The sequence below is a fragment of the Chanos chanos genome, chromosome 4, assembly GCF_902362185.1.
Source record: "Chanos chanos chromosome 4, fChaCha1.1, whole genome shotgun sequence".
Classification (NCBI taxonomy): domain Eukaryota; kingdom Metazoa; phylum Chordata; class Actinopteri; order Gonorynchiformes; family Chanidae; genus Chanos; species Chanos chanos.
In genome coordinates, this window is record NC_044498.1 from 48,372,204 (window position 1) to 48,388,583 (window position 16,380).

General features: G+C 41.9%; 1 protein-coding gene across 1 annotated transcript; it reads left to right on the plus strand.

Annotated features, from left to right (window-relative positions):
- The first annotated feature begins 1,725 nt into the window (after positions 1-1,725).
- prkg2l (protein kinase cGMP-dependent 2, like) lies at positions 1,726-15,933 on the plus strand. The gene is made up of 18 exons (XM_030771403.1): positions 1,726-2,213; positions 4,813-4,979; positions 5,627-5,740; positions 6,808-6,913; positions 7,011-7,074; positions 7,236-7,313; positions 7,538-7,632; positions 8,745-8,813; positions 9,037-9,135; positions 9,412-9,562; positions 9,879-10,015; positions 11,368-11,457; positions 11,800-11,941; positions 12,114-12,277; positions 13,240-13,362; positions 14,294-14,356; positions 15,578-15,644; positions 15,838-15,933. The coding sequence occupies exons 1-18, from the start codon at positions 1,726-1,728 to the stop codon at positions 15,931-15,933; spliced, it is 2,313 nt and encodes a 770-aa protein (XP_030627263.1).
- The last annotated feature ends 447 nt before the right edge of the window (positions 15,934-16,380 follow it).

A 16,380-nucleotide genomic window follows, 5' to 3' on the forward strand; every position in this document is an offset into this window, starting at 1 on the left:
GATATTGTGGTTTATGTGCACTATTCATTGTACTCTCATTTAAAGATCACAGTAAGTGATTTCTTTGTTATTATTTTTATCTGTTTGATAGAACAACTTGTGTTTCAGTAAGATCTTTCTCTCAATTTACATTGACCTCACAAGTATCCCTAAACATTTGTGTTGAATTTGAACATTGAATTGAGATGTAAAAGTTAATTTCTGTGGATTCAATGTACCCAGAGTTGCAAACATTTACCACATAGATTTAAATTCAATTTCTGCCACAGTTTAACATTATTTTATCGTGTAACTCGATTTTTTTTTTTTAAATGTAAGTATTTTTCATATTTTCATTACTGACATATAAGAATATTGTCACTCAGTAAATAAAGTAATTGCAAAAATAGCAAGTGTGTGAGTGTTTGTTGCTTACATGAAGCACTCGTATGCTACCGCGTTTAAAACAAACAGTCTATAGTAAACCGCTGTTAGTCACCAGGGACACTTGTTGCTCCCTTGTTTCTGAAAATGGATTCTTTAGCCTTTTGCCGCAACCGCTCAAGCAATTACTTGTAATTTTCATTTGTGCCCGACAGAGGTCACTTTACACATAGTCCCGATATCGTAAGCACAACGCATCAGTTCATGTTATTTTGCCTGAAAGGGGTTCCTAAACCGGGCTGTTTGGCTGTCGTCTTTTTTTTTCTTTTTTTCAAGAACCGTTCTAACGCACTAACAGCGTCTTTGTATGAGAGAATGTCGCCTTGAAACTTGCAGGGAGAAAGTGGAATGATCTACGAGCCGTTCACGAGAACACAGTAAGTAGCGCGGTCGATTTGATTCACTTAATATGATGAACAGATCATTTACGATATTTAGTATGGAAGAGTTTTTGTTCATTTTAGGATTTTTATATGACACAGACGCCTTCTTATATTAGTTTTCATATATGAATCTGATAGTGTATGATGACTCTGGAAAATGGATTATCACCTATTTACTGATATTTGCACTTAAAATGCAAGTTATCCTTTAGCCTAATATTAACACATGGTGCGGATTAATAATTTCTGGGTGTGATGGAAGAACCCTCGCCCTTTAGACTACCAAACGCTTTTCACTGTTCAACACGAGTTAGGCTATTTCTAAAGGACTTATCTAGAATATTTTATAAGGAAGCTGGGTTTACAAAAAGGCGAGAAGCTCAATGGGGCATCATGTTGTTTTAGAATGACCAGAATTATCTCATCTAATGTAGCCTGCTCAAAAGTGCTGTGCATGAACTGCTGACAGCTAAATGTGTTAGAATTTCACTCAGTGAAGTTAAGATCTTGGTGGAGACGACCGTCTGTCCTGCTCTACTAACTTACAGCAGTTGCAGTGTAATTCACCATAAATAAATAAATAAACATGGCCATATGCTGCAGTAATTTATGCACATAATTTAATGCTCCATAAAGCAATATGTATTTTGTATCTTGAAACACAGTTATTCCAGAAACTGCAGTGATCAAGCCCTGCTGTGAGCTAATAATTTAAGTATTTTATTATTGTGTTATATATATATATATATATATATATATATATATATATATATATATATATATATATTACAACTTAGTTCTCCGTATTGTTGTGGTCTTTCTTAATACAGTTCACTCCTTTTGGAGTACATGCATCTTCTCACTGGGCAAATGTCAGTGTTCAAGCAGTGAAGTGATCCGATGAACGAAGTCATCTCCTATGGTGCCAAGTAGTGTGTGGGAAATGGGGAATGGTTCAATAAAAGGCTCCCGGTTGGAGCAGACTTGCCTGGCCTCCGGTCTGAAGGAGCAGCCCGTCTGGGAATCTGCGGAGCCCCTGAAGCTGAGAATCGCCCGGCTGGAGGAAGAGCTTGCCCGCAGAGACCAAGAGCTACGTGCCCAGGAGCAGCAGCTGCAGACCCTGCAGAAAGAACTGGAGGCCAAAGTCTCTCAGATCGACAAGCTCCAAGACGCGATCGGCTACAACGGCCTCGGCCGGTCGCCTCCGGCTCCTCTGAGGCACAGTCGTCGGCTGCTGGGCGTGATTAACCAAGGGTCCGCGCGCTTCCACAGAGTGGCCGTGGAGGTCCACAGGCGACTGAAGGCCAAAGAGGGAGTGTCGGCCGAGCCCACGTCGGGGCACTTCTGCAGCGGGCACAGGGTCCAACACATCTCCATAGAGAGAGCGCATGTCCGCAAAGACTCCAGGTTAGTGTGGGCAGGAATCTGAGGGTGTCTTTAGGTGAATTTGACATTGCAAGCATGTGTGAATATCTTGGAATAACGGAATATGAAACATAAGCAGAGAACAATAGACAGAGGGCTCAAGCACTCAGAGCAGTCAAGTGCTGATTTTGGCGTTCGTAAATCAAGGCATGTCTAATACAAGGTTTCAGGTATTTCTCTGAGGAAACCAAGCACAAACAGTGGCTCCCAGTACATGTGCAAATGCATACTGTTTGGACCTTAGTCTTTGCCTTAGTCTACCCCTCTTGTTCAGATGAAGGCTCACACATCTGCTGTAGTTCAGAGCCAAAGCCAAAGCCAAAGTGTACTGCTTGTATGGTCAAATCCGGCAGGCACCGGGAGCAAACAAGGACATGCTTTCTCCCCAGTTCTTATTTCATTATGGAGTCACTGTACACTAAACTGACTCTCACTGAGAAAGGAGACAGTAGAACGCTCCAGTCAGCCTTTGTAGTGTCTCCCAACCAGAGGAGGCATAAAAGCAGGTATTAACATAACAGACCAGGAAGAGGATGGAGAGGCTTAAGAGTGCACAAAGAGTGGGCCCATCTGCATGCAGGGATAGTGATCATTACTGTTTTAATGAAACAGACCCCGGCTGCCAGTCCACAAATCTCAGGGTTTAATTCATTCACAAGTTCCATTTTAGGTTAATGGAGAGACCTTGTTCTTTCAGATGTGAAAATGAGAGGGTTTTGGGGTGTGTGTGTGTGTGGGGGGGGGGGGGGGGGGGGGGTAAATTCTAGAAGGAGGAATCGATATATAGCACAACAGTGTTTGTATAATGTTGTTCTCCCGTCTGCAGGGATGTGTTCTTAAACATGAATTAGACAGAAAATGTTTAGGTAGAGGATGTCAATATACCAGGGCTTTTTTCCATCTCATTCTGGTTCATGTCTTCTATGATGACAGAGCATTGTTTGAATTCACTTTCCTCAGATGCAGAACAACTATTAATTATCATAAGCTTTGCCAGCAAGCTCAACAACCCCTTATGGTGTAATCCGTTTCTGGAGGCAGTCATCTGTGGATTGTGCACTTGCTGTTTTATAAATGAGAACATGTTTGGGAGATAGAAGAATCATGTCAGGGCAGATACGGGCATTCATGAAGGTTTAGGTTGAATGGATTATTTAGTTGGTTTGTGTGTTATCTCCCTTTTGTCTGTTACGATGTGAGTCATGTTTATTAACATTGCTTGCTCATGTTTGATATTTTGTGCGCGTGCAAAACCAACCTGACCAAGATTTGCTGCAGCGTACATAGTTTAATAAGCTCATCGATCAAGCGCGCTGCACATTCGTCAATATTACACCGACGCTGAAAACGTTGAAATGAAACTGAGAGCATGCATAAGAATCCAATGCCAGCCTAAACGAAAGAGAAGAGGAAGAAAAAGAAAATGAGTGTGCGTGAAGACGCTCAGTTAGAACGGTACAAAATCACCAAAAAAAAAAGGCCTCATTTTTGCAGCCAACTTTAAAAGCACAGAATATTGAACTATTGATTTGAATATTCAGTCTGCTTTGTGACAGCTTTGCCGTCTCAGAGGCTTTGCGGCGACAGCCTGATGCGTTGTAGTGGAGCTGAGTACACAGAGAGCTCCTTGAGATTCATGAAATATAAGACTCATTCAGTATTCAGTGACTCGTCTGCTCTATCTGACAGTTCTAGCACAAACCAGTCTTCTGTCCCAAATCTGCTACCTAAAGAGACAGCTGAAACTCGGAGATACAGTTCAGACAGTCTGTAGCATGTGAGAAATAAACTTGTTCAAAAATTGAATAATCTGAATGAGGTCATTCTCAAAAGTGTAAATAGAGGTTTGTTTTGAAATACAAGTTTATCCAGCTCCTCTGTTTCAAGAGAGGAGACAATTATTAGATTCACTACTACTGTCTGGTGTGTGGGGTTCATATATGCTTGCTGTGTTTCAGTCATACACAAAAGTAAGTTGTATTCATTATTACCCTCATCAGTGTCAGATTTTACATAAATATCAATAGCTATCATTTTGAAATGAAATCTTTGGTAAAAGCATCAGGTAACATGTCCATCTTTCTTCTTCTTGTTGTTCACGAGGCAGTAGTGGTAATCAACTAGAACCAGGTGGGTTCAGTGGGTCTCATCTCTACACAATCACCAGAGTGTTGCTGGTCCCCATCCTAGACAGAACACTTGAGGATATTAAGTTACCACCGGTGGAGTTGTAATGTCTGTCTCTTTTCTATTGGCGGCTGTCGCTCTGCCCTTAAGGCACTTAACTCTACGTTTCTCTAAACATCCCTCCCACACCTCCTCCTCTCATCCCAGGCTTGCCCTAGTGCAAACAGGCCTTACCACAACCAAACCAAAGGTTAAATGAAACTGGGACCGTATAGTGGAATTTAGTTTAAGCAGATTTCCAGCTGAACAATCAGACTTTTTGTGAAAGTAATGATGAAAATGGGATCGTTGCGGTTGATAAGGTTTTGGTTTTTGCCACCAAACGAACCAGAGTTGTGCAAGTTTTAAAACCCAGCGAAACGGAGGTTCAAACTGCATCTTCCTCTCATTTCAGTACGAAAAAGCTGATTAACGAGGCCATCATGAATAATGACTTTCTGAAGAAGCTGGAGTCGCAGCACATGCGTGAGATGGTGGAGTGCATGTATGAGAAAGTCTACTCGGCCGACCAGCTGGTCATTCAGGAGGGGGAACCGGGGAACTACCTGTATGTTCTAGCAGGTCAGCCACTTTTCACTCAGCGTCATGACATTCGTCATCTGTAGGCGTGTATCTGAGCGCTGAACTCACGGTTTACTACGTGCCATGGTCTTTGGTGTGTTTGGTTCACTTTGATATCTTTTCAATGCACTGGGAACAAAGACCTGTGAAGTCAATGACTGAATCACATTCACTGTCTACCATTGTGAAATTATCCATCAGAGTAAGAATTTTGAAAAATGTCTGGCACTTACGTTGCTTGAGCTTGTTAAATAGGCAGGTTCATGTGCTTATTCATAAGGCAGTGATGGATTACAATGATATTATAATCTTTACTTCCTCGTACATGGTTATGCCTGTAGAAAATTACACCAAAGGCACTGTGTAATTTCATGTATTTTTTATTAAGTTTGCCCAGTGCAAAATTGTTTGATTTGTGATAAACATGAAGCATAAGTCTCACTGGTATGCACTCATGTGCGGTCACACTCCTACTGAGCAGTAATAATGCTTGCATAGACATGTTATACATGTGACCTATCAGTGTCATTAGGGGTTTTGAATTGTCTCTGTGGAGCTGGCACCATGAAAGAGTCAGGCGCTGTCAGAGTGAAATGCGATCTTTAAAAATGGTTAAACCCAGTGTTCTTTTGACTCTGCGCCTGTAGATGGTTTACTTGACGTCATACAGAACGGGAAACTCCTGGGCCAGATGCGACCTGGGACGGCCTTCGGAGAGTTGGCCATACTGTACAACTGTAAGAGGACGGCCACTGTGAAAGGTGAGTGCGGGACATCATGTCTCTGAAAGCTCTGGGGAACTCCACCTGTCAGAGTCGCCTCAGGCTTGTTTCCGTGACTACCTGTGCCGAAAATTCTGTGATGCGGGGCGGGGGGGAGGGGGGGGGGCTATGAAAGAATAAAACCAAACAGACCAGAACAGGACGAGATTTAATTTGTTCCACAGGTTCTGTGTGAATTCCCAGTACTTCTCCTCTGGAGAGGATGATTGGCGCATGTGACACGCAGACTGATCATGTGTGTAACACAGCTGCACGCAGCGGTCTATGACAACGTGTCACCTGTCATGTTTTTACTACGACTCCCAGCAGATTCGTCTCCTCTCGTTTACACAGTACAAGTTAGCAGAGTGTTTCGGAAACGTTAAAGAGTCCCGTCATATGTGGAAAAAAAAAAACTGTACTTGCTCTGTGAAACGTGTACTAAAGCAGTCATGTGGCACTTATTTCTGCATAGTGCCTGAACGTTCGGAGGAATCAGAGGGAAAACACAGCTGGAGCTGGATGGAGTTTTGACACACATTGTACTGTAGTATCAGAAAAAAGAATGAGACACACTTCTGCATCCAGCAGAGTTACACTGAATATTGTTCATTTACAGAAATCTGTCTCTCAACAGAGTTTAATTATATACACACGTTAATAATAAGTTATATTATTAATAATAAGTTATATTAAACCTAGACCTGGACCAAGAATACCTTGATAAATTTCACATAACTGGATAGTTCTTTGTCACCTGTCCCAAGCTCGGTAACACATAGCCAGGTACCGTGTGGTAGGAGAACCATCAAAACCAGGTGCACGTGGATTGAGGTGTCTGAGTGAATAGTATAGGATCTTAGAACTGTGTTTTTGAGAATTACGCTTACGATGAGCTGCTACTGCATACCAATATGTGTCCAGTGTCCCCACCATAAGGTTCCATTCATCAAATCATTTGTCAGTGATAATTAATTCTGTCCCAGTCTTTGCTGCATGCGTGACAGGGAATCGTCCGAGGTGCAACTGTGATTAGAGACTGATTGACGGCATTCCTGTTTCGACAGCTGTGACCCAGTCCCACATCTGGGCTCTGGACAGACAGACCTTCCAGACCATCATGATGCGCTCCACTCAGGCCAGACACGAGGAATACTTCAGCTTCCTCCGCAGGTATACAGCCCTTTTTCTGCTTAACAGATTGTAGTGTTCTGGGCCATTTCCCCATGAAATAGATGCTGTATAACTGTTTTTTTTTTCTCCCTCGTAGTGTGTCTTTACTGAAAGATTTGCCAGAAGAAAAGCTTGCAAAAATCGTGGACTGTCTCGAAGTGGTAAGTTATAAAGCGCCCTCTGTGTGTTTTTGTGTGTGTGTGTGTGTTTGTGTGCGTGTGTTTGTTTGTGTGTGTATGTGTGTGTGTTTGTGTGTGTGTGTCCATCCATATGCTCACAATAGAAAATGTAAAATGCTTTTTCTATTTTTTATCGTTTACAGGATTACTTTGACGAAGGGGAGTACATTATTCGTGAGGGAGAGGAAGGCAACACTTTCTTCATTATAGCCAAAGGAGAGGTAATTTTGTTTTTTTTTTCCCCCTGGAATTCTACACTCTGAATATAAACACTTTAAATTAGAACATCACCCTGTAGCATTAATCCTTTCTGTTTCATTGAAGAAGTATGTCACTATAATACAGTGAAACACCAAAGTGTCTTGCAAACATTTCTAGAGCGTTTGTGTGTGTGTGTGTGTGTGTGTGTGTGTGTGTGTGTTATATGGGTGTTGTTTCTCGGCAGGTGACAGTAACACAGAGCACGGATGGCTGTCCTGAGCCACAGGAGATAAAGACTCTGGGTGTGGGAGATTACTTTGGGGAAAAGGCCCTCATAAGGTTGGCAGAAAACCCCTGTTATTCAGCTGTGCTTTTAATGGCAAAGAGGCTGAGTTAATTAATGCTTCGGGTTGAGGAAATAAGCCATGGGGCCCAATTTAAAACATGCTCAAATAAAACCACAGGATCAGCAGAGGTGAATCGCATGAGATTATTCGTTTTGATGTGGAGTCACGGCACTGCGTCTTTACCGGGTGTCTGGTATAAATTAATCACCGTTTTCCCATGTTGTTTTTATGAAAAATCAATCCAGCGAATGCACTAACTTTGAATGTTGAGGTTACATACTAATACATCACCCTGCACTTTCCAAACCTTCAAAAGTTTTACTTTTCTATTCATCTGTATCACATGGCACTTTTTAAATTATGCTGATGATTTCCCAGATTTAATCAGATCATTGTCAGCGAGAGTTGTAAGACAGATGACACCGCTGTATTTGATACTGGACAGAGTACAGTTTTTTTTTTTCCCCACAAGATGAATCGTTCTCTTAAGATGTAAACTCACTCACGTAATGTCACCGTTTCACCAAGCTTTTAATGCCAGTGGAGGAGTGGACAGAAAGCTATGCTTAATTGCAGATGGAGAAACGAAATATAACTCCTTTTGTGGTGTCAGTCCTGCTGTGTATCTGTCGCAGACAATGGACTGAATTGTCGAATCACAGCGGAGAGTCATGCACCTCTCCAGTCAGAGAGCTGCGTGGTCACAACACTGTGTGTTTAGTAGAATGTTCTATGTATGGGAGTCAGTGTGGGAGACAGAATTTCAAGCATTTGAGACAGAGCAGCAGTTAATTGTCCTTCTTACATTAAAGCATTGTTTAGGATTTTTAGAAGCATTCATTTGGGGGAAAAAAAAATGCCATTGGAATTTGATCTGGGTACACCTCCTTAAATTTAGTATACAAGATTTAGTTTGTATCTTTTGTGATATTTGTATCTTACAGTTAACAGGTGGTGGAATCTAAAAAGACAAAGAAACATCCAAAAAAATTGCGGGGACTGTTTCTTTTTTTTGATGAATTCATTCATTCATTTATTCGTTCTTTCATTAACTAATTTTTATTCTACAGTGACTTGACGATTTCTTTTTGAATCTGACTGTAGTGAGGATGTCCGATCGGCAAACATCATTGCAAAGGAGAATGACACGCAATGTCTAGTCATAGACAGAGAGTGAGTGACATTTTTGTGGTGCTCACACCCATACACACAGAACACAAACACACCATCACACGCACACACACACACACACTCACACACACACACACACACACACACACACACACACACACACACAAACTTATGATTGTTCTCTCTGTCACACACACACACACACACACACACACATACACACACACACGTAAGCTGGTCTTATGTTGCCACATTGTTTCCTCAGTACCTTTAACCAGACAGTGGGAACATATGAGGAGCTGCAGGCCTATCTGAGGGAGTATGTAGAGCAGTTGTCACGCAGCGACGAGAGAAGAAACGCACTGTGAGTGTCTGTTTTGTCCAGTAGACCACAAAACCACGCCCACATTCGCATTCATAGTCCTTTAATCATAGCATAACTCTGAGTTTTCTCCAGGAGAATTTTCCAAGCATAATGTTTTTAACATCAAAACTGTCGATTCCACACATCCCTATTTTATTGTGTTATCTTCTGTGCTAAAAATGAGGTCGTGTTTTTTTTGTTTTTGTTTCTTCTTTTCAACTCCTCTTGTCCATGCTGTACAACTCAACCAACCAATCAAACGGCGACCGTGCGCAGGCCTCAGTCTCCTCTGTACGACTGGGGTCCCGACGGCTCGGAGCTGAAACGACTCAGGGAGAAGGTGGCCCATCTCTCCAGTGGCTCTCCCTTCCAGAACCTTCAGATAGTGGCCACTCTGGGTATGGGCGGCTTTGGCCGAGTGGAGCTGGTAAGCACTCACACTCCCTGTCTCACTGCAGCAGGAAACATGAAGGGGTAAGCACTCCTACTCCCTGTCTCACTGCAGCAGGGAACATGAAGGGGATGGACAACATGAGTCAGAGTTTTTGGGTTTAAACACTAATGCTGTATGTCTCAGTGCAGAGCCATTCACACAGAAATTATTGGAACCTCAAGCTCTTATTTCCAACTTTTTTCTTTTTTGCACTGACTCTTCAAAAACAGCTTAGTCCAGTGGTTTAGCTTTGTAGTTTAGTTCAAATATGTTTTGGTTTTTTGTTTTTTTTTGGTTTTTTTTTTTGCAGGTCAAGCTGAAAGATGAGGACACAACATTTGCCTTGAAGTGCATCAAAAAGAAGCATATTGTGGACACAAGACAACAGGAGCACATTTACTCAGAGAAGAATATCCTCCAACAGACAAACTCCAACTTTATTGTCAGGTACTATACTTTAAATGACTTTTTAAACCTCTTTTCTTTTTCCCTTCGGCTGTATTTTCTGGATTTGTCAAACAATGCACATTCCTCAGTATTCAGCTTGTTTGAAACTCACAAACTAAGAACAGATTGTCTTTCACAATCTCTATTATACAGGAATCTTAAAGCCACAAACAATACGGGTAGCTTGTCATTGTCATGAGATGAATACAACATATTTGACATGAAAATAATGAAAAACCCTGAATGTGCTTTACCATTTTTCTACATTTTATAATGTTTTCATGTAGTTCATTTGAAACAATGTCAATATGAACTGGTACATTTAAAGCCATTATGTGTATAGATCATAGACTGTAGATTATGTGTGCTATTCGCAATCAATTCAACATCCTGATTTATGGCTGGACGATTTACTGCTACGCTGAAAGCCGTGTTTAGATTCATGCATGCATTAGCATCCCATTGAAGAAGGCCCCATTGTCCCCTTGATTACTTTGGTTTTGTTTGAAGAGTCTGTTTTCGTAATGATAATTTACACTTCTTCTGTTTGCATAATATTGAATAAATCATTCTTTTAATGTGATTAAGAGGCACACGGTGTTACTCCCACATAAGGCTTGAAGTCTCTCCACACGTGTTCAATATGTATTTTAAAACATTAACCCTTTTTACGATTGTAAAAGTTATTGATTTAGAGACTAGTTTAGAGTCTAAATCATTTAAATTCGTCCCTTTTAAGGAACACTGATCAGTGATGGTATTGTAGATTGATATCATGAATATTAAAGACATGTTGAAGAACTTCACTTAAACCCTGTATCTTTAAGGCCTTTTTCCTAAGACTGAGCCAAGGTGATAGAGAACAGTATGTCAGAATGCGTTATCTCTACGATATTGACACTAGACAATGTTCGTGGAACATTTTAACCGGGGATTCCTTTCATACCAGTATCTGCTGTCCACGGTCAGCGATAGAACATTTTGCATGTTGCTATGGAGCCCTGTGGAAAATCTCCGGCCCTTGTCGCTCCTGTCCGATAGTGTGTGCTCTGAATTGATTCATCAGCTCATTGACATACAAGGACAAAAGGCCGGCGGGCCTTAGCATGCGTTGGTACTACAGCTCCGACAGAGGAGTTGCCAAAGGTTCAGAAGTTCAGAATCTCTTCAGTTTCTCCTTTTCACTCCCCCCCCCCCCTCTGCCTTTCTTTCTCTCTTTCTGGTTTCCTCTTTCAAATGTGGTGAAGAAAAACACTGTCAAGTGCACTCAAGCCCAGAGGAGATGAACTGTGAGTTCTAGCAGTGGTGTCTCGTGTTGCAAAATGCCTTTTTGTGTCTGAGTTTTATTATAGAATGTTCCGGACCTTTCGAGATGATAAGTATGTGTATATGCTGCTGGAGGCCTGTCTGGGAGGAGAGTTGTGGAGTGTTCTAAGGGACATGTGAGTGTGTAGGTTAATTTTACATGACACTTACAAACCCCCCCCCCACCCCCCCCCCCCCCCCACCCCCCCACCCACCCACTAGCAAGATCTGCCCACGAAAATTAAGCCCAAAATAGTATTAAAAAAGAGTGAGTCAGACATCTTCGTGTTCAGACATCTTGCTGTAAAATTTCCAAATAATTTGCGAGAGTCACATCATATTTGTTCAAAACGTTATTTTTTCTCAGTCAACAAAGACTCAACAGTCAACATCACATTTTCTTTGAAATGTCATTGACCGATTAGCGGACTGATCTTGAAGATCGTGCTTAGATGATGTTTTTCCTAAACGCGGTTTAGGAGCTACTTTGAGGACTCCACCGCTCGGTTCTGCATCGGCTGCGTCCTGGAGGCTTTTGATTACCTTCACGGTAAGGGGATCGTGTACCGTGACCTGAAACCGGAGAATCTTCTCTTAGACGGGGAAGGCTACGTCAAAATGGTATGTTTTCCAAAGCTTTGGAATTACAGTTGTATTTTCCTTGTTCACGAGCCATTGCATTATTGTACGCTTTAGGTGAGAATGAAACGTATATAATTAAAGGTGACCGTCCTGAGCCGTTTTCTGACTTTTCCCTTTTTAAAAAAAAAAACAAAAAAACTGTCACTCTCAGGCAGATTTTGGCTTCGCTAAGAAGATTGGACTGGGAAAAAAGACATGGACGTTCTGTGGCACACCAGAGTATGTAGCCCCGGAGGTCATAATGAATAAAGGTCATGACTTCGGGGCTGACTGCTGGTCGTTAGGAATACTCATCTTTGAGTTACTCACAGGCAGGTAAGAACCATCCAGTCAATAACCAATCCTTTATAAACTGCCTCATATCCTTTATAGCAGTCATTTTAGCAGAATGTTATTTAATGGATAATAACTTTACAGGATCATGCTGGGGGTTTTGTCAGATTCTTACAAGTCCATATCAGATAGAAGTGAATCACAACAGATTTGCTGAACAATATGTTACCCTCTTGCCAGATAAGATAATATCTTTTGAGGCATCTTTTGAGGGTTCCGTGAAGGACCGTATCTGTGCTTTTCACTTTGAAGGACATTAGATGGTAGATTAGATCATTATAGATCCTTCAGTTTAATATAGGTCAGCCTTTCACTAATCTTGACATCCTGTGCAGCCAGGGACTTCTCTGAGCGTTTCCACGGAAACAGGGTACACTTGATGGAATTTTAGAATAGTTGAGAGAATGTTAGAATTGCAGGCGGTTGATTTAGGTTTGCACCAGTGCCATGATATCTATACATGTTAGAAAGTACGTATCCTCTACATACTTTGGTCTACATACTCTAAAGGTCTAGAAAAAGTGTGTGTAAATGTTCTCTGGAGTTTATTTGTGAGTTTGCTTGCCAAGTAATAATGAGTCATGCTGACACATAGTTAGGTTTGACAAAACAAAATCACAGTTCAGTTTTCATTCTTTAGAGGATTATTTTTAGATTTTTTTTTTTTTTCCAATTTGATTGAATATTCTGCCTGCGATGGACTGGCAACCTGTCCAGGGTGTTTCCCCGCCTCTTGCCCAGTTAGTGCCGGGATAGGACCACCAGCACCACCCGCAACCCTGATTAGAATAAGCGGCTAAAAGAATAAATGAATGAATGAATATTCTGCATTTTATAATCCTTTCAGTTTGTTGTAACTACTGTAATCATTATTCACTGTACTATTAATGATAAATGACATTTTCTGATAAGTCTTTCATCTTTGACATACCACCCTCTATCAGTCCACCTTTCACAGGTTCTGACCCGATCAAAATCTACACCATGGTCCTCCATGGCATCGAGAGGGTGGACATTCCCAAACGGATTTGCAAGCGTCCAGAGGACCTCATCAGGAGACTTTGCAAGTACATCACCCATTAGCTTCCACCGAATTTCAACATTTAGAGCGCTTTTATTTTGTTTTAAATTTGACTTTGACTTTGACCTTGAAACCTAGCATTGCGTCACGCTGTGACCACGTCAACGCCACAAATAGCCGATAATTAAGGATAATTCTGAACATGAGCGTTCTGATTGACGCAGAGAGTGGAGTGCAAACGGTGGCCATGTGATCGGAGACGGGTTGATAACGTCGAGTGTCTGGCAAATCTTCGGCCATTTGGCCTGCAAATGGGAAAATTCGGCGGCAGACCACGTTTAATTGTATTCATTTAGACGTGACACACAGTTTGTCATCTGGATGAAGCCACTTGGCAGTATCCTGTAGGGATGAACCCTGATACCCATGTGAAAACAAGCCACTTATAGCCGAGTCACACACCAGGCTTTAAATCTGTGATCTGGCTCTTAAACAGAGGCTCTTGAGAGCTCGCACAAACACTGTCTCCTCTAAAAGAGCATCTGCCACCACCCAACAGGCAGTCTGTCGTGTGACTGTGGAACAAGAGTTCCCGTGTGTGTGTGTGTGTGTGTGTGTGTGTGTGTGTGTGTGTGTGTGGTGTAGGTTCATGACGACATCACAAAATGCTCCTATGGGGTTATGCATATTTGACAAGTAAAGACATATTGGGTGGGGACATCTGCTGGCTGGCTACCTGGGACAACCTTTCTTTGTTCTTATTAAAAACAGCCAAAATATTTTTTGGTGGTTATGCTTGTGGTTGAACTTATTAATCATTATAAATGTCTACGATTTAAGTTATTAATTCTTAGTTACACTAAATGAGGAAGTCCATACAAAGAGATCTAAGTCAGTCTGAATCAGCTGATCAGTCACCTTGATTATATAATGTTTAATGTGACAAACATGTTCATCCCCTGTTTTCCACTACGCAGGCTCAACCCAGCAGAGAGATTAGGCAACAAGAAGAATGGCATCATTGAAATCAAGAAACACAAGTGAGTCTCTATGGGTCATTTTTTTGTAGTAATAATTCTAGATGATGTATATTCACAGTTTAGGCTTTGACACTCACACACACACACACACACACACACGCACACACACACACTAAACTAGTTACGGCAGAAAAACACACTGAAATGTGTTGTGGTGTGGTTACAGCATGGTGTGCTCTTCAGATGTTTGTTCAGTTTGGTGGTTGCGGTTTTGGTTTTGGTTTTGGTTTTTGCCTGCTCTATATATCTCTACCACCATCTCTCTCTCTCTCTCTCTCTCTCTCTCTAGCTATCTATCTCTTTCTCCATCTCCTCTGTGTTACAGTACAATAGGTAGCAGACACAGCCTGCCAAATTAGTGATTCTCTGGCAGAATTGTCAAAACCAGACCAAGAGCACATTCACTGAGGGAGCAATTAGTGGTCAAAACAAGGTAGTGGGGGTGGGGTTTTGGGGCGGGGGGAGGGGGGGGCGGGGGGGACTGATACAGCTGTTGTCACATTGATCAGGAGCAATAAAGGCGCAGGCAGCAGGGATGACGCACTGGGCCTGTCCTTGGTGCTAATCAGAGCAGCAGTGCTTGAAACACTGAGGTGCGGATGGTGCTCTCCTCCAGGCCAATCAGAAAACAGATCTGCTGCTTATTGGCTGTTTGCATTTACCAAAATGGCAGATTAATTCTTCCATGACAACAATTGGAGATGTTCTACGATGATATCCCAAAAGCTCTGTGTTCTCTTTAGGTTGCGCCATTACACGTGATACATTATGTAAATTAGGAAGCATATTCTGAATGCAGCTAGATGATTACATATCATGAATATGCATGGACACTAGAGTATGTATGCTTGAATGAATGCTTTTGAATATCGGTGTGGAATTTCAGAGAGATATGTCATTAGTAGTATATAGAGATCGAAAGGCACCATGTTTAGACCCAAACATCAAACCAGACGCTGTGTTGCCTATGACATCTTAAAAACTCTCAGCTCTTTTCGTTCTGTGTATTTAAAATTCATTCTTTACTGGCGGCTTTCATATGAGAAGTACATTCTGTCCTCTAGTCTCTTGTTCAAAGGTGACGTGTTTGTATCATTACATACTGACCGTGTGTGTGAATAAAAATGGGCTGTCATAGCTGCAGACAGGAGAAGTTATGTTTGTGTGTGTGTGTGTGTGTGTGTGTGTGGATATGTATATTTCATTTTTTTTTTCCCCTAGATGGTTTCAAGGCTTTAACTGGGAGGGTCTGAGACGAAGGAAGCTGACATCTCCATTAAAGAGAGAGGTGACGTGTGTTTCGAATTACATTTAACTTATTCTGTCATTTCACATGCCACAGGCTCTGAACGAGACAATGTAGAATCCCACAGGTGTTACCACGGTGATCTGTGCCTTGTCCCGTTTCTGGGAAAAGACCTCATTAAACTTGTCATTCTTCAAAACCGTACATTTCTGAATCTGACTCTTTTTCTCTTCAGCTTAAGGGACCACTGGATCATAGTCATTTTGACATGTTTCCTCCAGAACCGGAGGAACCTCCGGAGGAGCTGTCGGGCTGGGACAAGGACTTCTGACAGCCTGGGTGACACATACGTTACAGAGCCACTGTTTCGCACTCGTACGTGTGGGGGCATATACTGGAAGCGCTGCGCAAATGGCTGTCGTGAAGCGGCCGTGTAGAGCAAAAAGCAGCAGACCAAAAAAAAAAAAAGCTCAGTTCAGTGATAACGCAGACGAAATATGGAACTCTGGGACATGTCTTCACACGGCCTGCCACACGAAGGAGATTATTAATGTCCATTTGGATCAGATGAGGCTCTCATTTAAAACAGGAAGAGTGAAGAGAACAGAGTGAGGTGTGGGTGATTTTTTTTTTTTTTTTAACAGGAGGACAATGGGAGCTTTTCATTGCATCACCCATAAATCAGTCAATCGGTCTGTGTGGACCAATCTGTCATGAGAAGAGGAGATGAATGAGGATTGATTTAACTGTGCTCATGAACTTAAAGCTGTTCTTGTTA

What these genes read in the sequence shown, in the direction of transcription:
- prkg2l (XM_030771403.1), top strand. Translation starts at nt 1,726, where the DNA reads ATGGTGCCAAGTAGTGTGTGGGAAATGGGGAATGGTTCAATAAAAGGC. An exon ending in GACGAGAGAAGAAACGCACT is followed by an intron (nt 9,136 to 9,411) that starts GTGAGTGTCTGT and finishes GACCGTGCGCAG; the next exon opens with GCCTCAGTCTCCTCTGTACG. An exon ending in CTCATCAGGAGACTTTGCAA is followed by an intron (nt 13,363 to 14,293) that starts GTACATCACCCA and finishes TCCACTACGCAG; the next exon opens with GCTCAACCCAGCAGAGAGAT.